The sequence below is a fragment of the Symsagittifera roscoffensis genome, chromosome 2, assembly GCF_963678635.1.
Source record: "Symsagittifera roscoffensis chromosome 2, txSymRosc1.1, whole genome shotgun sequence".
Taxonomy (NCBI): Eukaryota; Metazoa; Xenacoelomorpha; order Acoela; family Convolutidae; genus Symsagittifera; species Symsagittifera roscoffensis.
This window is the reverse complement of record NC_087063.1, coordinates 59,000,922-59,022,355: the sequence shown is the minus strand read 5'-3', so window position 1 is coordinate 59,022,355 and position 21,434 is coordinate 59,000,922. Positions and strand designations below refer to the sequence as shown.

General features: G+C 37.2%; 3 protein-coding genes across 3 annotated transcripts in view; 2 read left to right on the top strand and 1 right to left on the bottom strand.

The window, feature by feature from the left end:
• Positions 1–21,434, top strand: part of LOC134839416 (uncharacterized) — a 541,178-nt gene that overhangs the window by 239,889 nt on the left and 279,855 nt on the right. The window lies entirely within an intron of this gene.
• On the bottom strand, positions 4,399–6,811 carry LOC134840459 (uncharacterized). Its single transcript, XM_063856267.1, has 2 exons — positions 6,394–6,811; positions 4,399–6,228 (listed from the first exon to the last, which is right to left on the bottom strand). The coding sequence occupies exons 1-2, from the start codon at positions 6,502–6,504 to the stop codon at positions 4,627–4,629; spliced, it is 1,713 nt and encodes a 570-aa protein (XP_063712337.1). The 5' UTR covers positions 6,505–6,811; the 3' UTR covers positions 4,399–4,626.
• LOC134839895 (uncharacterized) overlaps positions 9,142–21,434 on the top strand; it is a 57,944-nt gene continuing 45,651 nt past the window's right edge. The window contains exons 1-5 of the mRNA XM_063855522.1: positions 9,142–9,279; positions 9,375–10,088; positions 10,248–10,775; positions 11,027–11,248; positions 11,324–11,716. Of these exons, the coding sequence (XP_063711592.1) occupies positions 9,142–9,279; positions 9,375–10,088; positions 10,248–10,775; positions 11,027–11,248; positions 11,324–11,716 (1,995 nt within the window). The remainder of the gene's footprint in view (positions 9,280–9,374; positions 10,089–10,247; positions 10,776–11,026; positions 11,249–11,323; positions 11,717–21,434) is intronic.

Sequence of the window (21,434 nt, the reverse complement as noted above, 5' to 3'; positions counted from 1 at the left end):
CTACGATATTCTTGAGTATTTTGTGCAAATATATCTGGTTGTAAGAAATCATCATCTGAGGATAAATAATCCATTTGATAAGATGTCTGTTTTTTATTTTTATTTTGTTGAAAAAATGGGTAATTTTCACTGTGATCCCGTGGAGGATTTGTTTGGAAATTTGTTGAATTAGGTTGGGCCATTGGGTTATCCCAATTTCGAGATCTTGTATATTGGTTAAAATTTCTTTGTGGTTGATTATATGTTTTTGATGGATGTGTATAATTATAATTATGGTCTGCAAAGTTGTTTCTAGTGAATGTTTTGCGTGTTTTTGGTGGTATTGTCATGGGTCTGTATGTTTGGTAATCCATATGTGAATATTTAGGGGCAACCGAAGGTTTAACGGTTGATTGTAAGGTTACCTGTGTTTGTGAAGGATTTGTATTTCTTGGTGTTGTTAAATTTGGGCGTATTGGTGAAATACTTTGTTGTGTAGTTGTTGTGTGTACAATTTCTTCATTTATGAAGTGTGATGGTGTCTGGATATCTTGTTGAGTAAGATTCCTAGTTCCATTGAGGTTTTCATTGTGTATAACTGTAGAGTTTAAACTATTATTTTGTGTATCGGGTAAAAATGTATTATAGTTTAATGGTGTTGCATCAATTGTTAATGGTATTACTCTTACATAATCTCTTATGTAAGATATTGTACCTATTGCTTGACTTGAGATTGATTGTGGAAAGCTTATAAATGCGGGATGAGACCATTCGGGGTCCCAAACATAATCTGATTGTTCTGTGATAGCGGTATCATCGTTCGAATTTTGGGGTCTAAAATTTTTTCTTGCTTGTGCAATTAAATCAATATTGTGTGTGAAATAATCTATTATGAACCATGCCAAAATTTTTTGTAGATCGTGTTTTGTATGTTGTGAAACGTCGTCTTTCGTGAAATTTTCTTTAATGATGTTTAAATAACTAGAGAGTAGTGTGATTTCATGTCGTACTTTCAAATGTTTAGATGTTTCTTTTGGTGAGACATTTGTTATTGGGATTTCGTTTTCTAATATCGAAATATAACTATATATTATTGCGAAAACTTCATTGGTGAATATGGAGTTTGCTCTTTGTGAGTTATGGTATTGGATGCTTTTTATATATTCTGAAAAAACTTTTGAAAATTCTAAATCAAGATCGTCTGTTTGAATTGTATATTTTCTATTATTATGGTTTGGTGAGGTGAATTCTATGGAGTAGATTCCATACTGTTGTGTTATGTTGCATATATCTTTTAGATAGTGATCTATGATTTGTCTTTTGATTTTTACATCGGGGAACTCTGTTTTACATGGACTGATTCCGGGTTCAAATAAATTTACGAGTAAATTTTGACAAAATATGTGTTGTCCTCTATCAGTATCTGCGTCTACTATAAAAGGAAAGATTTCATCATCATCTGGAGTTTCTTCACCTGGGGTGTGCGTTGAACTCATTTTTTCGTTCGATTACTGTTAATATGTAATTATTAATGTGTCGAATTGGTTGATTCCAATTGTATAAATGTACTGGTTTGTGTTTGTACTGCTTTTTTATTCTTCTTTTTCCTCTTTGTGATGAATTTGAAGTTGTTTCTGAGTCAGAGAAATATAATTGATCGTGAATTGGGCAATTTTTATCTATTGATTCTTTTAGTTTGTAAAGTTCGTCTAAACTGTTGGTTTCTGATTCTGAAAATGCGTTTCGATTTTTTGAAAATCTTTTTCGTGTTATTTGTCTTTGTTTAGTTATTATTTTTCTTTTTAGTGTTTGTCGTTTTGTTCGAATGTATCCAACTGTTTGTGTATGAGGTGTGATTACAAGGTCGTATTTTTTTTTATCTATTTCACAATTGTGTAAAACGATTGTTTGTTTATTTCCTAGGTTTTTAAATGACATAAGGTTTAGAATGACGGATGCAAAGGGTTGTTAAATGATTTCTATTTTCCTAAACTGTTAGTTCTTACGATTTTTTGGTTAGCTTAACCTGGGTCTGTTTGTTCAGGGTTGGAGAGAAAAGTATATCGATTCCGAAGAATGATTTTTTACTTTCTCGTGGCTAGTATAAGTTAAGGTGTTAACTTACTTAATCTTACTTAGGGGTAGTGATTGTGTTCAAGGGTTGGAGAATAGTAAATCGATCCACAAGGTTCAGGTATAATTAGAACGCGAGTAGTTCGTTAGATACTATTTTAAACTTACTAAGTCTAAGATTTATCCTGGGTCTGGTAAGAGGGGGGGTCAAGTGAAGGATGAATAACCGAAGTTCTTCACTGTTTATCCTAATTTGAATGATTAGTTTTGTTTAAAAATTTCTATTAGTCTTAGGTCTTTAGAAAGGGTTGGGTAGTGAATCGACGTTTGAGGTCGTTAGACACTAATTAAGTGGGTGGGGGAGAACAAAGTTGTTCTGTTTGATCCAAGGATAAGCCTTGATGATCAAATTTGAAATTTAATTAAGTAGAAAATGATTTAAGATCCAAGGATAAGCCTTGATGATCTGGGTTTAAAATTAAGTGAATTTAAGTTTTAATAAAATTTTAAATGTGTGTAAAGGAAAGATTTAGTGTTTTGATGATATTAGTGGGTTTATGATTGCTGTTATGTTTTAGATGATGAAGCTGGAACAACAGGATGATTTATGATTACTAACCATTTATTGTCATGCTACTAATTTTTATTTTTATTTTCCAATAAATATTTTTCAAACATGTTTTGTATAATACTGCAGAGTTTTAGGAAAACGATCTTAGATCTTTTTATCAATCGTATATTAATAAATTTGTTTAGCGCCTGAAATGATTTTGAACATTGACTTCAAAATTTTATGTTTGCAAATGAAAATCTAAATTCATTGCTAGTAATATTCTAAATATAAAAGTTTGTTCTGGCTTTTGCCGAACTATCATATAACTATACGGCAAGTTTCTACTTTGTCGTATGTCGTCTTTGGTTCGAGGTCTTCTTTCAATTCCGGGTAGTTCTGTTATGGTTCGGAATATTGGCTCTGATCTATTGAGTCGGAGAGACATTTCAATTAAATTATTGTCGTATAACATTTTTGTAAATGTTTTTGTCTAATTTCTAATCTATTTTGGTTAATTCTAATCTAGTAAGGTCTTGTTCGAGACTTATGGTCGCACCAGATGAGTTAGGACCGAAGTGTAACTCATAGAGTAATTTCGGATAGGGTACACCGTCTGCTCGTCACGCTATCTTATTTTCGGCCGGATAGATTCGTGCAACTTCTTAGTCTAATACCGATCCTAATCTTACTCTTATACTATCTAGTCTCAGGTTGTTTAACTAGTCTCTGCTAGGCTCAATAGATCTAGGGTATACTGGTTTATTGCGGCTGCTGAAGTGCTCGGGAGAGTCCAACTAATTTCTAAGTTAAATTCAAATCTCTCTGGTGCTGAAATTACAAGTAACTTCAGCACTTACAAATAAGTGGGTTGTTAGTTAGATGGATCATGATTGGTTAATATTAAATACTTTACATTGGTAAAACATTTAATTTATCCAATCATAAAATGTAGTTTAGATCAGGTTCCAGAAGCTTGATTCCATTTACTGAATCAACTGTCTGAATCAAATTGATGGAACCTGATCTAAACTACAATTTATTATTGGATAAATTAGATACTTTACCACTGTAAAATATTTAATATTAACCAATCATAATCCATCTAACTAACAACCCACTTATTTGTGGGATTTCAATTTAACTTAGAAATTAGTTACCTCTCCAAGAGAACTTCAGCAGTTGCAATAAGCCAGTATACTCTAGATCTATTGAGCCTAGCAGAGACTAGTTAAACACCCTGAGACTAGTCGATATAAGAGTAAGATTAGGATCGGTATTAGACTAAGAAGTTGCACGAATCTATCCGGCCGAAAATAAGATAGCGTGACGAGCAGACGGTGTACCCTATCCGAAATTACTCTATGAGTTAACCTCAAGGACCTAACTCATTGACCATGTTTATGGCACTTATTTTTTTGATATCGTGCTGTACAGTAAATTAGTTTTACTCTTAGTGAATCTGTGCGGAATACGTGTGGTGTCTTGTGTGTTCTAACTTGCAGCTGCGATAGTCAATTAAGTTAATTTAATATTAAACAGCTAACATAATATTGGACTCAAGTCTCTTTTGCTCTTGCAGTTTCTTATCTCAGTATTATGTCGAGTATTGAAAGATGGGCGAATAACAACCTGTTTTTATACCTTATTGGCTCAGCCTCAATGAATATTTCAAAATGATTTAACAGTCTTAACTATTAAACTAGCTAGTAAAATTTTGCATTAGTTTTGATACGCATTTTGGACCCAAACTCATCGAGATCTTCTCTAAAGATTTTTTTGAATGAAAAAAGGCGTTAATTTTAAAAGTTTTCAATTTGATGAAAGAATACTATCTAATTTGTATTGACAGAGAAAATTATAATCGACATGAATAAAAATACAATCTAGTTCAAGTTCATTCAATGATATTTTGCTGAACAAAATTTTGAGTTCCCGATTTTGGGGCTCAGGCAGGCTAGTATTGCGTAAAGTCTCATTCTCGAAGGAACGACATTAAAGCGAAAGTTTTTGGTCCGTTTTTCTTATCGAGCAGCTGCTGCAAAAAGTAGGCTCGACATCTGATTGGCTGAAGCAAATTGAGAGCTGCCATTGGTTGAAAAGGAGAAAGGCAACGCGGGAGTTGGCTGAGGTGCAACCGACGGTAACCCAAGAGCTCCAAAAGAGCCGAGAGATAGCTGAGCCGAAGACAACAGCGGAAGTGTTGGAGCGGCTTGTCTTGCAGCGATCTGATTGGTCAGCGATTGGAGTCGTGAATCGTGAAGAGCGGGTCTCGAATAGGGGTGGAACCGAGAAGCCGACAGTGAGTGGTGGTTGACGGGTTCAGGTAACACCTTTCTGGACAAGTTTTTCAATGAGACCAGAGGACTAGTGGCTGAAGTATCATTGGTCAAACCGGAAAGGCTATTCAAAGGCGACGCTTGCTTAGGCACTGAAGGTTGAGAACTTGAAACAGTTTGGTTCGAAGTGTGTACTTTTTTGATATGGTCAAAAAGCTGATCCTCAGAGGCGAATTTATGACCGCAAGGGGTCCCATTTTCGGTCCAGCTACAGGTAATATCAGAAGGCACGATTTCTTGAATCGTCGGAGAAGGCGATGTGCTGATTTGAAGAGGAGCTGAAAAGTCAGGGGTCACTTTGCCAGGTTTAGGCGATGGAGTCTTCGACGAATTCGATGCTGCTTGGTGCACGTGGCCAGATAAAGCTGCAAGGTACTGTTCGGCAGTCAGACCGGTCGGACTAATTGCCGATGGTTGCTGCAAGTAGTTATTGTTTACATTTGCCGGTTTAGTGCACAGAGAGCAGTTTTTCGAGTCGCTGCATATCGAGACGTATTGAATACTACCAGTGATTGGGTTTTTCTGAGGCATCAAGTAGTGTTGCTGGGGCTGCAATGGTGCACTAAAATCAGGAGCACTGACAGTCGAGTTTGTAGTCTTAGCCAGTTGCTGTTGAAGACTCAGAAGGTTCAATCTGAGCGTCTGACACGCCGCACACGGACACAGGCGGTAGTCGATACCATTGTGAAGATGAGATCCGTTCGACTGCAGTAAATGAGATGTTGAACTTGGACTCAGAAGCTTTTCTGTGCTGCTAGCTGTCGGAGACATGAGTAAGTCCAGAGAATTGGGCTGAAACGCGGGGTATTGAGTAAGTTCTCGTTTAGCAGCCAGAGTTTGCAAGTACACTTTGGTCAAATGCTCCAAGTTTGGGTTACTTCCAGAAGCGAACGAGTTCAAACTAGGAATTGGTTTTGAGATCTGTTGGTTTTGGGCTTGAAGAGCGGCCAGGGTTTCCAGAGCGAGTCCGGTGCTTTGCTGCTTAGCTAGAAGTTCATGTGCCAGAAGATAGTTCAACTCGGAACTTTTTTGAGCATTATTTGCCGGTTGCTGTTGGCTCTGAAGAGCGCTTAGATGTGAAAGCAAAGTCGAAGTTACGGGGAGTTGTTGACCAGAAGAAACTGGGTTCTGATGGTTGCCAGACGAGACAGGGTAGCTGAATTGATTTCGAGAGCTGGCGTATCCAGGAGAGGAGTTTTTGGGCTTCATGTCGTTGCAAAGACTGGTGCAGGCGGCTGCCAGCTTTGCCAGCGGGTTGGTCGATATGGAGCCAGATTGGGTTGATTTCTGAAGAGAAAAGGAAACATGAACAACTCAATAACCGCATAAGTTTGTGAAACAACTTACAATCAGAAAAGGATTAATCAAATCATATTCAAAAATGGTTATTCAATTTTTTTCCGAGTGAAACATTGAAAACAGACATTTATTAAAAAATTAGGAAATACTTACACAATCGGCCTTCGAAGTCCAATCGTCGTTTGAGAGCATCGGGTTCAAGATTTCGATGTCTGAGGTGCTTGACAACAAAGTTGTTGGTGAAGGTTCTCGTTTGTCGATCATTTTGATTTTTTGCGTAATGCAAAGGCAGTGTTAGATATCTGAATTTAAGGCAAAAATTTTAAAGCTATGATGCAGTAAGAGCAAATCTAAAGCGTCGGTTGTCTCTGAAAATGAAAAGTATACGGAACTGGGAGCAAATTTTTGGTCGACTGAGTTTCAATAATGTGGAGAAAGCTGAACACAATAGCAAAGATTTGAGAAATGAATAATAAATTTATTTGGGCCGTCTTTAGAGCTAGGGGGTTATTTTGTGAATAGAGGGGCTGTAAATAATAATGACACTACAAAGTAGTCGGCTAAACTTCAAAGGCTGTGCCGAATTGTGATTGACACACTGGCTGTATTCGCCATTAAACTTCAAAAGTTTTTCCGCTTAATTTCACATCGTGGGAAATATTTGAAAGATCAACTCTCATTAGATTATTTTGACTACTTATTAGATATAGCCAATCAAAAAGCGCCTACAATGAAAGGAGTGTGAGAAAATAGTGTGCTATTAGAGAGGTGAATGCTTGTTACTGTCAAAGCGGCGTGTCAAATAAACATGATCAAAGGTAACAACTGTCACTCATGCGATCAATCAAAATTTATTGCTGACAAGAGCTGCCGTCGGTAAAAGATCAAAGAGGGAGGCAGTCTTAGCACAGTTGAAAATATGACAGCCTTTCAATTCTACGTGCCTTGATGTTCCAACATCAAACAAACCGCCAATAACGTAGAACAACCCTCGTAACGTCAAATCTCAAAGGGGAGTCGTGCGGTCTCTGTCTTGTTACGCTCTTTAAATCAAAAAATGTGAATAAGTGGCTTCAGATTTGAATATTGATTTAATGAATGGCAGTTGTGTGACTGAATTACTGAAAGTACAAGTTACATTCTCAACAAACGACAAACAATTCTCCTTTGTCAGAAAATAATTCAAAAGCTATAAATTATTTTTGATTTGTTTTCGAGAAGTCAGTCTGAAGTGACAAAATCTGATGGAGAAACTAGAATAATGTCTGTCAAATGGAGGCGGAGCAATAAGCAGAATGGGTCCAAGAGCAGAAAAACAGAAAAATATTGAATTGTATTGGCTTATACGGGCTAATTGATAAAACAATTATTAGAATCGTCAAAAAATATCAAGAAAACGAATAAATTATGCATGAATTGACTAATTTAATTAAGTTTTTTGATAAAACTTTTTTCAAAAATTTCTTGATTAAATTGCCTAAATTATGCATAAAATGTTCGTTGCTTTGCAATTATTGACATTTCTGATTATTATTTTACCGATTAGCTTGTAGAAGTTGATATTTTTCTATTTTTCTGCTCTTGGACCCATTCTGCTCTGCTTATTGACTGGCCACCCTGTCAAATAATGAACAAAAAACAATATCGCCTTTCTTTTTAGTGACAACTTAAACATTAATAATTAAGGAAGAACGATAAACAAAAAAGAATACAAATATTTTGACAACAACGGAAACCAAAATGACATTCACATTAATTAGAAATAAGGTCAAATAAAACCAGATTCCATACTTGAAAAGCTTTTATTGCTAATAAATATATGAAAGTGTCACCAGAAAATGTCATTGCGAACCTCCTCCGGAAAGTTGAAAAAATAATGCAATCCTCGTGACAAGAAATTTAGTTCAATCGAAAAATCTACACATTTTTTTGCTTGACCCATATTTTTTCAATGCATAGTTGTCTGGTTAACGAGCAGAAAAGACGGATCAACCGTACAATTGCCCCCCAAATCGATTTAGAGGGGATAAAATACGGGTTTTTCATGGGGGGGCTTTGATTGCACGGTAGACGAAAAGACGATTATCTTTCAACAAATTGAAATTTGTTTTACCGGAGTATATATATGGGAACAAATAATTGTTTTATTCTGCAGTATTTCATTAAAACCTTAGATCTTAGCAAATGTTGAGTTGCTCCGGTCGTTTAAAAGGTGAAAATGGTTTGCATTTATCTTTTTGCTTGAACTGGCCTCTAATGATGGCATCATTGTCGTTTTGCCCATACAAAAAAACGAAGATGGCTTATTCGCTAATTGCAAGTTCTGTTTAATCAAAGAAGCTTTGTTTTATTGGTTTACATTTCGCCAAATATGTAGCAAGACTGCTCTTTAATCTGTCTTTTCACTCGCGTCCAGACAATTCTTTTCACCTTAAATCGAGAAAGAGCTCCAATTCCGATTTTTTTCTTTCGAATCTAGAATTTTGTAAAACTGGCTGATTTGTCTCAGGCTGAATTGTCTGGATATTTTTGGCTGAATTGTCTGAGTTTCAAATTGGCTGAATTGTCTTTGGCCCAATTGTCTGTGCGCCCTTTTCACTATCGAGAGCAAGTGACTTGGGTGATATAGTACATTAGGTGCTAGATTAAACTGCAATAGCTGGATTGCTTTTTGCTATACTTCGTACACTGTTATTTATAATTTATTTCAAAAGCCAAATTTTTTGACGAAAGAAGTGTAAAATTTGAATGTTTGAATATAATTGTATTTGGCAGAGTAATGTATTTACAAAAACTCCGCCTGTCGGAACTGAGCAAGATCCGACTGCCGGTCCAAAGCCCGGATAAAGGAGGATGGTTGTAGAGTGGCGACCTCCGTAAAACCTAGACAAGAAACCACAAATGCGAAGTCTCACAAACCACAATCCACATACAGGTACGCCCCCCACGGGAACTGGGGCCTCCACGAGTGCCGTCATGGAGGAAAACAGTGAAATCGGCACGAAAGCACAAAGCATTCCAAAGAAGTTCTACGTATATGTACGTGGAACACCCTTACCCTACTCCCCCCAGAAGCACCTGACCTCCTGGACAAGTCACTATCGAATCACCAGATAGACGTGGAATGGCTACAGAAAACAAGAATCCAAGGAGAATCCAAAGTAGAAACCAAAGGGTACCAGATACTCACAAGCGGATATCAAGAGAACAAGGGTATCCATGGAGTCGGAACTGCAATATCGAAAAGGATAAACAGTTCTGTACAGTTATGGAAAGCTGTGAGTGCAAGAGTCTGCATGCTCAGACTAGAAGCTAAGCCCACACCTGTCACCATTATATCATGCTACGCTCCGACAGAAGAAGCCGATTCAGCGACGAAAGACGACTTCTACCAAAGTCTCCAAGCCACGGTCGACGACACTCCAAAGGGAGACCTACTGCTGATAGGAGGAGACATGAACGCAAAGCTTGGTCAAGCGCATATAGCCGAAAGCACCTACATTGATAGGGCGGTCAAGCCATCCCAACGGAACGATAATGGCGACCGCTTGGCCCTGATCTCGGCATCAAACGACCTATGCATAGCAAATACCATGTTCAGGAAAAAGATTCACCAACATCCTACATGGTGCTCTAGAGACAGAAAAACAAGAAATCAAATCGACTTCCTATTGATTAGAAGAAGATGGAGCACATCGATAAGTAACGCCCGCGTGAGAAAAGACGGGCTTCTCCTCGACAGTGACCAGCGAATGCTTACGTGCGCCCTCAAGTCGAAGCTCAGAGTCTACAAGAAGACACAGAAAACGCAAAGGCTCAACCTTGAAGCCCTTCGATACGCAACCAAGGCAAGAAAGTACTGCCAAGAGCTACGCCGGACCGCGGAAGGTGTACAACGCGACGCCACCGTAAACCAGAAATGGGAGCGTATCAAAAAAGCTATAGTAAAAACGGCTGCCAAGACGTTAGGAACAACCAAACACAAGCAAAAAGAGTGGATAACATAGGAGACGGTGAACGCAATCCAGACACGAGAAAAAATTAAGAACAAGGGAGCAAACCAGAAAAAAGTCACAGACAAAAGAAAGCGCGTAAAGCAACTCATACGAAGGGACAAGTGCAAATACCTGGACGAAAAGACAGCCGAGATTGAATTAGCAATTGAGAAAGGACACACACGAGATATGTACAGACTAATCAACACGCAAAGCGGCAGCGGCGACAAAAAGACTATCACAGAGTCTTTCAAGGATGCAAACGGAAACATGATAACTAACACCAAGAGAATAATGGAGAGGTGGAAAGAGCACTACGAACAACTATTGAGTACTGAAACCACGCCATTGCTGCTCCCGGCCGCCCAGACGCTGCCACAAGCGTTAAACCAGGTTGACTCCAAGGCCCCGACCAAAAGGGAGATTAGGGACGCCATAGAAGGGCTACGGATCCACCGCGCAGGTGGATGTGATGGCATACCCTCTGAGCTCTACAAAGCAGGTGGAGAACCGGTCGTTGACCTTACGAAACTGCTACTGGTTAACATATGGAGTACAGAACAAATATCGGACGAATGGAGAGTATCAATCTCCTGCCATTCCACAAGAAGGGCGACGCACAAGTTTGCGCACACTATCGCGGGATATCGCTTCTCTGCATAGGTTTCAAAGTCCTGGAATCAATTTTGCTGATACGATTTACTGAAGCCTACGAGCCCCACGCCCGAGACAATCAGGCGGAATTTTAAAAAAAGAGAGACTGTTGCGATCAACTCTTCACACTTCGACAGATCCTGGAGCAACGAAACGAGTACAACAGATCAACGGTCATGGTGTTTATCGACTTCAAAGCTGCTTTCGACAGCGTCAAGAGAGACGCCATCTGGCAGCTTCTCGAGAATCAAGGACTATCATGCAAACTACTTAACATCATAAAAACAATGTACACGGACACCACAAGCTGCATGAGAAAGAACGGCATGCTTTCTGATCTCTTCCCCGTTAACTCAGGGGTCAGGCAAGGAGGTGTTCTTTCCCCATTTTTTTAAAATCTTCTCATCGACTGGGTGATGAATTGTGCAACTTAGGGCAGAAACAGGGGAATCTCGCTAGAAACAGTCATCTCCGATCTGGATTATGCAGATGACATCTGCTTACTAGAGGACAACGCCGATGATGCCCAATCCCTACTAAACAGAGTAGTCGCCGCCACAAAAGAAGTCGGCCTTGTTGTCAATGATATCAAGACCAAGTGCATGTTTGCCCGAACGGACCCAGCGGTGATGTACCTCGACTGCAACCCGCTCGAAATCGCCACTGAGATCGTCTACCTCGGAAATTGGATATCGTCAAACGGCAACATAGCAACAGAAGTGCAAAACAGGATCGCACGCGCTACTGCCAACAGCTCTAGATTAGCAAAATTCTGGAAGAACAGGGGAACGACGAGAAACATGAAGAACAAAGTATACAACGCATGCGTAAAGAGCGCTCTGCTATATGCTGCGGAAACATGGACTGTCAAAAAATCTGACCTCGTAAGACTTGATACATGGAAAGATGCGTAAGACGCTACCTCGGAGCACGACCTGATCAAGACCCCACCACCATCCGAGCAGCAGCGAACCTTGGGACATCCTTGGGCTCTCACCTGCGAAAGATGAGACTAAGATGGTGTGGTCATGTACTTCAAATGGGGGAAGAACGAGTAACTCGAGAAGTGTTAATGTTTGAAAAAGCTCATTCGTGGAAACGCCCACGAGAATTGTTAATGTTTGAAAAAGCTCAACCATGGAAAAGCCCGCCGGGTGGCTTCATAACAACAAGAAGAAAAACAAGATTTTAAAGGACAAAGTCTATACTTCAATCACAGAATTTCATTCGATACAAAAGGACCAATATCACCATCCTCAGAAGGGAACTCATGTACAATGGTCATAGTCGATGCATTCACACATTACGTAGCACTTAACGCTGTACCTCATACTAATGCTTATTATGCATATAAAACACTTAATGAACACTGGATAGCAAAATTCGGTTCACCCGAAATTCTTGTCCCAGACAATGGCACTGAATTTATAAAGAACGAAATCATTACACTATTCCACTTATATACTATTAAGCACAAACCACGTACTTCTCATGCACCTTGGACTAATGGATTAGTCGAAGGCATGAACCGTTCATTACAAGAAAATCTTAGATGCATCATTTACGGAAATGACACACGATACACTGAATGGTCAACAGATGTAAAACTGTTTCCATTATCCTATAACTCACAACTAACAACAACTTTAGGACTTTAGCCAAAAAACACGAAAACCGATAACGTTCACAGCAACATCTTCAAAAAATACACAAGGTTATTGCCAACCCACTAAAGAATCAATATGTTACAATCTACCACTACATACCCACGATGAAGATCACTTTCATTACCCAGAAACTTTAAAATCAGCTTCCGGTACACACACCGAATGGATTTTAAACAGAGATAAAAATCACAATGAAATTTATCAAAAAGTAACAAAAAAATTATTACAAAGACAAAATATTAATTCCCAAACAAATTCTCGATTTACACCAGCTACAAATTTAAAGATTGGAACATACGTTTCAATTCCAAATTTCACAACACAAAAAAGAATTTCAAAAAAATTACAACCACTCCGAAAAAGACCATATCAAATAATTGATAAACCCACTGATGTAACATATAAACTTACAGACCTAGACAAAAAATAAATCGTTCAACACCGAAACAATCTTTTACATTTTTATCCGAAAGAGTACGCTCTTTGCAAACTGACTCAGTTATACTTTTTTACAGGATTTAAAGTTATTCAAAATAATTAAAATCACGAACAAAATCAAAGCACTAATATGAACCCTATCCAAGAACCATTAGATAAAAATGAAAGAGAACTTCCCAAACAAACATCAAAAAGTGTAGACAACAAAAAGATAACTCAAAAAGAAAGAAAAAATCGAATTTTTGAAAAAAAAATTCTACCACAAGATCAAAAAGAAAAAGCTCCACATAGACAATCATCGCGACATCAAAATCAGCAACGTAAAGATTACAAAACATTCATCCCACAATCTAAAGTATTAAAGAAAGTTGAATTTCAACCAGTTTAAAATTAATTAACATTTTCACCTCTTGAAGATATTCTCATAAACCAAACATTTTTTCAAATTTCATGCTGAAAAGCACGTGAACAAAATAGTTCAAATTCAGCCAATCAGAAACCTTTCCGAATCATCACCTCATTTTTCACACGACTCCTTTATCTGACAAACAGTCACCTTCAAGCGAATCTCTAACTATAACTAAAGGACCTCCAATCAAAAATAAGCAAACCGCTAAACATTGACAGCTGAAACAAACAAAGTCTCAATATTAAAACCCTTCCCTATCAAGCAGTGCAGTACAAAGAATAACAATATTGTCCCAAGGTAGACCTCAAAAACCCCTCAAGCAAAAATATTAAATTAGCCTAAAGAACAAAATGGACATGATCACTTAGCCTAAAGTACGAAAATCTCTTACATATCCCCAAACATCCAATAAAAACAACAAAACCAGAAAGACTCTTAAGATCCCTCCAAACTTTCCTTTTTCAAAAGTTGCCGAAATCCAACCCACTTGTCAAAAAACCAATAAAAAAACTGACAACACTCGATTTTAGCCTAAAAAACAGTTCGACAAAACGAATCAGTTCTTCAAATGCTTCTTTCTCAAACAGTCAACAATATTCAAAACATTCTTTCAAACCTTTTTTTAATCCTTTCAACTTTTTTCAAACCTTGTAAAATTCTCATATCCGACATTTTAGAAATACTAATTATCTCCCTGATAATTCTTTGCAGTTTTTTCATCATTTTTTACTCTCTAGCCCAAACCTATGTTAATTTTTCCAAAATCATTGATCACCTCCTCAGGTACGATATTTCAAATAACTATCTAAATGTTCCAACATCTATTCAGTAGAGCAGATGTTTTTCTTCTTTTCATAATATTTCTCATATTTCCGACATTCCTCATAATGACAAGGTGCAAATGTATAAAAAAGGCTATTCCAGCTTTCGCATTAGCAACAACATTTTTAAAGCTTTTCGTTCAAGAATAATAAAGAAAACACAAATTTTCCTCAAAAATAATTTTTCTAAGACTTTTCTAATCAACTTTCCTATTCCAAACTGCTAATCAACAACCACCACATCAGTCCCACCAACAAAGTCGCAAGAACCTCCAATAACACCAACAAACAGTCAAACAAATAACCCCCAATCATCACCACGCATCTCTTTTCAAGACAATCCATACACATTTGAAGAAAGACACGCACGATTGTCCGAACCACTAGAATCAGTAATTCGCCAAGCATCTCTAAGCGAACCACAATATGAACCAGTATATAATATATACCCACCTCTCCAACAAGATCTTAATAGAGCAAGGCACCAAAGTCAAATCCAAAACACGCTCGAAAAAAACTGTTAAATTATACATCCAAGACGAAATAGAAATTTGCAAACCCCCAGAGTTCAATTCAACCTACCGCATTCGCCAATAGCCAATCCTATAGACCTCTCCAGTAGTACAATTCAAAGTACTCTCCAGACCCCATCACAACAAAGCACATCAAACATCATATCAGATTATTTAGGTTCAACACTTACTTCTGAACAAATTCGAGAAAATCCCCTATGTCCCCCAACTACTACAGAACATCTCCCATACTGGATGACACAAGCTTTTACTCAAGGCGAACCAAATGTAGTAAACGGTTCAACAAACGTTTCATCTGACACAACTTTGTCACTACCAGAAACTCTTTCACTCCCTTCAACTCCTTCCTTATTTCAAATCTCACCAACCCCATTTCCTTTCCTTCAAATTTTCCTACAAATTTCGACGCCAGATATAAAGAAAATTCAACAAATAACATATACCTACGATTCGATTGGGATAAATCTGTAACACCCCCTCCATTATTTGGACAGCATCACTAAAGTAACAGATTACACAACTGGGCACTAATCAGATTACAATATTGACAAGATATCCACAAAGATATGCGTGAACATAACATACAAATACTTACACACAATAATCTCACACAAAAATTTGAATTCACAGTAAGAGTAAATAAAATATTTCATCATCCCTTATCTCTAGTTCCCCGAAAAAAAAACAGCTCAATCATTACCTCCACCATTTATATTTACAGAAATCATCTACAAATACGATAGATACACAAAAAAGACAATTGGATATAGAATTTTTCATAATCCATACTCAGGACTATCATACACATGTTTCTTCTAAAAAACTAGTTCTCCAGACCATTTTATTCTTCAATTTCTCAAAACGCGATCATAACAATCCTGCCCCTGAACAGGAACCCAGGGTTTACTAGTCACACATTACGATTGTGAAGAAAATTAGAAATAAACATTACATAAATATGCAATAAACCAAGTCACTGAATGCGAATCTGAACCACAATCAATTGAAACAACAAATATAATAGCTACACTTCACTCAAAAGCACGAGCTATAACAGTAACTGGATATAAAATCACAGCAACATTTTCCGAAAAGAAAGTACATTGTTCCCAAGTTTCAAACGGAAACAAAAGCAGACTAGATCATGAATCTTTTTACCAAAGTAATTTTGAAAGACTATTAAATCTCAGCCCTGACGATTGTAAAAAGGAACTTGAACGATTAAAAATCACATCAAACAAAGGCACAAACAGGAAATTAGTAAACTTTCAAGTTTTTCCAGACTCCGCACATCAAGCCGAACTTGAAAGATACCAAAGTCATATAAAACTAGATGATAAATTTCCTTTCCACGGAGCACATGGAAGAATAATTTACGATCTCCATGACAAAAGTTTCATACCACACATTGGAATAAACAACCCCGCGATTTGTAAAGCCGACACTAAAGATAAAGGATACCACGAAATAATGTTTTTTTGAATGGAAAATACAACTTGAAAAGTACAACTAACACGTGATTCAAAAGATGAACTAACAATTATCAAGGAGTCAGACTCCGTTGCAAAAACGACCAAGATCTAGGATACTGCGATCCTACTACGCGCACACAAGCAACAAATGTTTGGCTCCCCGAAGACACCTGTACCACATTTCAAGTCGCAAAAATACATGCTCGAATGATAATATTTCACCAAAAAAGTTTTATTGAATCAATCCCATTTGGAGATGTGAACCCTGGTCAACTCAGACATAGTAATTATAGATTTAGAAGCATTCATAATGGAGAAAATAATTTGACATTTTTCCAAATATACCCAGAAACGGAAGTTGCATGTATATACAAAACACAACTCTCAGAAATTCTTGTCGAATACGAACAAGGTTTCGACATGAATACAGGAAAATTAATTATACATCCGATGGCTACATCTCACTCAACCACTGACGAAAAATCTTAGGTCCCAGTAAAATTTCTAAAAAACACAGCAAACATTGGCGGAAAATTAAAACCAAAAGACAAAGACAGTACACGATTACAAGAACTATCACTCATGAACAACACTCATTTCGGCGCAATTCACTATGACATACACTTGTACATGAAATTAGAATACACAATAAGTAGAATCCTTCAAGAAACGTTTTTGACAGAACTTGAAACACTCCATCAACTATGCAAACTTGAACTCACACAAATTTTACAATCACTTGCACTAGCAGTACTTAAAATCCCTTATGGAGGATAGGATATTTATTGTCAGGTTACAGATCAAATTTCATTGACTACGAACGAAACATTTTTTATATCACACTTGTACCAAAGAAGTATCACATTATATGTTTTTGAAGACAAAAGATGCGATAAAAGAATTATTGTTCAACAAAAATAAAGTACATTTTGTTGATACACTCTTCCGAAGACCCTATTTTCGGGATACAGCAGTCCCATGTAATACAATTGTAGTACAATTGAACCCTGACGAAGATAAATGATACTTTCTCACACCATATCCTACACTTATGCAACCACTAAAAAAGTTTTCATCAGAAAGCATTAGAGCTATTGCCCGAAACCCAAATATTGATTTACAATCGATCGGCATATACCCTAAATCCGACATTCAACATCACATACGTACACAACAATTTCAAGAATTATTCACAAAAATGGACACAATACAACGACAATCCATAGATCAAAACCTACGCAAACTCGCAGAAACAGCAGGCTTTTCAGACGTATACGCACAAGAATATAGCGGATATTTTAAAGATATAAAAGATTTCATGTACTTAAATGGTGAAAAATACAGTCCACAGGATATATCACCGATAAATATTTCTAGTTTTATAAATCTACTACAACTTAGAAAGATTGACTATATTATACGCAATGTTTTACTTTCTTCGATTTCTTTTCTCAAAAAGAATCTACAATACATGCGCAATACACACACAAGTAAACAAACAAACAAGCGTTGCACGTATACTTTTTGCAGGATTTTTGGAATTTTTTCTACAATAATCAATAAAAGTCTTTTAGACGCTCAAATAAAAGAATATAGTACCAAGCTATCAACAACACCAAACACAAATGACAATTCACAAAATAAAACAAATACAACGCCTATAGCACCACAACTACAAAATCTAAATCATAACGATCCCTTATCATTAGTACCACGAAATTTCAGAATTATAGCCCTAACAGACCTTATAACTTCGAGATCTAATTATCCACATAGCCCAATTCAACACATAATAAACCAACAACCCAGTATAGAAGACACAAACGAACAAATTACAGAACAACCACACACGACTAACTTTCGTTTTCAGAAAAACTATCTTTTTAGCCCACGATGAGCCGCCAAGTTGGATCCCTCCAACGATCAATTGCCCACCCAGCCAACTACCAGAACAACCTCCCCATCATCCCACTTTTTGCTTTCCCCCCACCTCGATCACCTCATCATAACACTTCATCCAGCATGGAATCAGACACTAATTCCAACACAACAGTATATAACACTATCTCCCAATTCAATAACTCCGATATCGAAACCCCCGACGAAATTGCCAACTCTGAACCCGGCTCATCTACATTTTCCCAACCCAACTTTCAGCCTATTCATTCCCAAAAAAAATGAACCCCCTTCCCCTCCCTCTTTCATTTCAAATGTGACACCCATATATTCCCCTCTAACTAGTGAACCATTCGATAATAACGACTCTGAAAACACGCAAATATCACACGAAAAGATTAACTTCATCAGACTGCAACAACAATTACAACACCCTTATACACTAACCATTCACCAATCTCACAATCTATAGCATCATCCAACCCATCAACTCCAACCTCCTCTTTCTGTTATACCCTTTGCAAAACCCGACTTTCTCATCAACCCCATCCTCCAGTACAAACCGAGCTTACCGAACCTTTAAAAGAAAATTTCCAAATACTCCATTCCCATCTAACCCAGGAACACAGGAACATCCACAACATTTGTCAATCATGCACTTCATACTAACATCAAAGATTTTCTACAAATAGGTTTACTTTTTTTCCACAATACACATAATTCCATTCAGACGCCAATGACGAAAAACCTAATTATGTAAATGAGCACGTTTTATACCCTACACTTTCATGGACATCATTCTATCACTTTACTAATCCACTATCACTACCACTATATAACACCCCTCATGACAACAAAGTATGCAGCACCCAATTCTATCTTTTAACAACAGCACTAACCCCAAAACAATTCACACAGATAGGATACAGGTAATCACTAAACAAATTCACCGCCCCAAATCTAATGAATCTTCTATCGATTATTACGATCATAACATCATACGACCTAACGAAGACATCTTTCTAAACAACGACCCATTTGCTAATCCACAACTAACAGAGAAATTTTTCATCAAAACACCATATATTTTCACCCTCAACACCTAAAATAAAAAATACGACAACGTCATTTCAGCAGCAATCCGTGATATTCAAGCTTATGATTCATACTTTAACAAATTTAACAACTTTTCACAAACCTTTCGTTTCCTCACGCCCAAAGAACGTGATTTGTACTGTTCACACGCTGTCATGTTACGAACTAAACAAGTACACGCGTACACTTACTACCAGTTCATCCAAAGCCATTACACTCTTAATACACCAGCAAGACAACTTCACCATAGATATCAATACATTAACTCTAAATACACCTCACCATTTTTTCCTAACTTCACCTATTGTATTAAAGACACTAATTTACAAGGCATCCTCCTAAGTTACGATCCCATCACCCAGATGCCTATCTTCTGTCCCCTAACCAAACTCTTAAACGTAGACAAATCCCGCCCACTAATCGTCCCACACGAATTCTTCCAGCCCGGTGAAGTAATCCTAGAATTCATATAATACTCGATATAGTCATTAACTCTATAACCTTATTCAAATCCAAAACACACCGTATGAACTCTCACATACCACTGAAGCGCACAACATCATTATAGCACTCGAACTGCTTTGGCCATTTCTTCAAACTAAACACATCATTCGTTTGCTAGCTAAACTACTAACCTCATCAGACATCATCCACGACGTTTTTCCCCACAAATTCTTCACCGACGATTAGGTAATATGAATTAAATAATTTACTAATAAACACGAGCAAGAACTAACCATTCTTCATAAATGTTTTCTTTTTTCTTCATAGGCACGATCATCAATCATCTACAAAACAAAAAGCGAAATAAAAAACAAGAAAACTTTTTCTAGATTCATAAAGTTTTATGAACCAATTTCAATTAATGATTTGGTAAAATTCTCCCGGATAAAGCAATATATTAATATATGAACTCTTTTCCCCAATGAAGTAAAACTTCATAAAATTGAAAGTAAATTGATAATTTCAACCCCCAAATCAAGCAATAAACTTCAAAATTTTAAAGTGGTAAATTAAAAAAAACTGCCCATAAATTGCAAAAGCAGCCCTAAGTTTTTCAAAGACGCTTTTTCATATTCACTCGCCCACAAACTCTATCCACAATCGCACAGCTCGCCCACGAAGAATTGCTTAAAATAATGAATTTAAGTTTTAACTTTCACTGATTACAACTCTAACCAGTTTTAACACATTTCAAACTTTCCTTTAACCCGGTTGGAAAAGAATTATACATAATACCAACGCAAGCTTACTGAATACCACAAACCACAACCTAACAGCATGACTAAGAAAAGAAATCCAACGGTACCCAAATCGGATTAAAACCAGCTTAAAACTGGATAAATTATTCTTTTGAAGACTACTTTTAAGTCTGGACACAAAAGAACAAAACATCAAAAAGTCGAAAGACAAACCCAAAACAAACAATTTGATTTTTTAGAAAAAGACATAACTAAGACAGCAGAAGAACAGACCAGTAAAAAAAGACACGAAAAGTTGAACTAAAAAAGGACCCTCTAAAAAAGAGAGCATGAAATTACACCCTCACTCCTGGCCTAACCCACCAGAAGAGGACGTCCTGAGCATGCTCTATAGCCGGCCTCACCCACTGTGATACATTCACGCTTTGTGACAACACCCTCTATTTTTGACGAGAGTTACTCAAGTGTGAGTAGCTCTTAAAAATAACCGAACTATATAATAACGCTTTTGCGATAAAAACTAATACAAGATCATGACTAAAAGACAAAATTATCAAAGATTTATTTATGTAAATAATACAATGCAGTATATAGATAAAATACAGCCCAAAGACGAGCAGCAACGAACTTGACAGTCCAATCACAATCCAACTGCGGAATGGCAAGAGCCACCTGACATGCTGCCTACAGTCACTACACTCAACGGATTTAAAGTACGACTCGGCATCGCAATAAAGGAAACCCAATGCAAACGAACAATGGCCATCTCGATGTTCAAGTATACGTACAGATCCAAGTCACCAGGAAATTCATCCAAAGTCAAACTACATGCCACATCCGAACGAAATTAAGAATAGCAATGTAGAATAGCAATGTTGCTAATCTCTAAAATCAACCAGATCAACACTCATCACAGCCGATCAGAAATCATAATACGATCTCCCGAAACTATCGTGATAACATCTCTTCTTCAAATCCAGAAAAGAATATGCTCGCAACCTCTAAAGAAAAA

What these genes read in the sequence shown, in the direction of transcription:
- LOC134840459 (XM_063856267.1), bottom strand. Translation starts at nt 6,504, where the DNA reads ATGATCGACAAACGAGAACCTTCACCAACAACTTTGTTGTCAAGCACC. An exon ending in GGACTTCGAAGGCCGATTGT is followed by an intron (nt 6,229 to 6,393) that starts GTAAGTATTTCC and finishes TTTTCTCTTCAG; the next exon opens with AAATCAACCCAATCTGGCTC.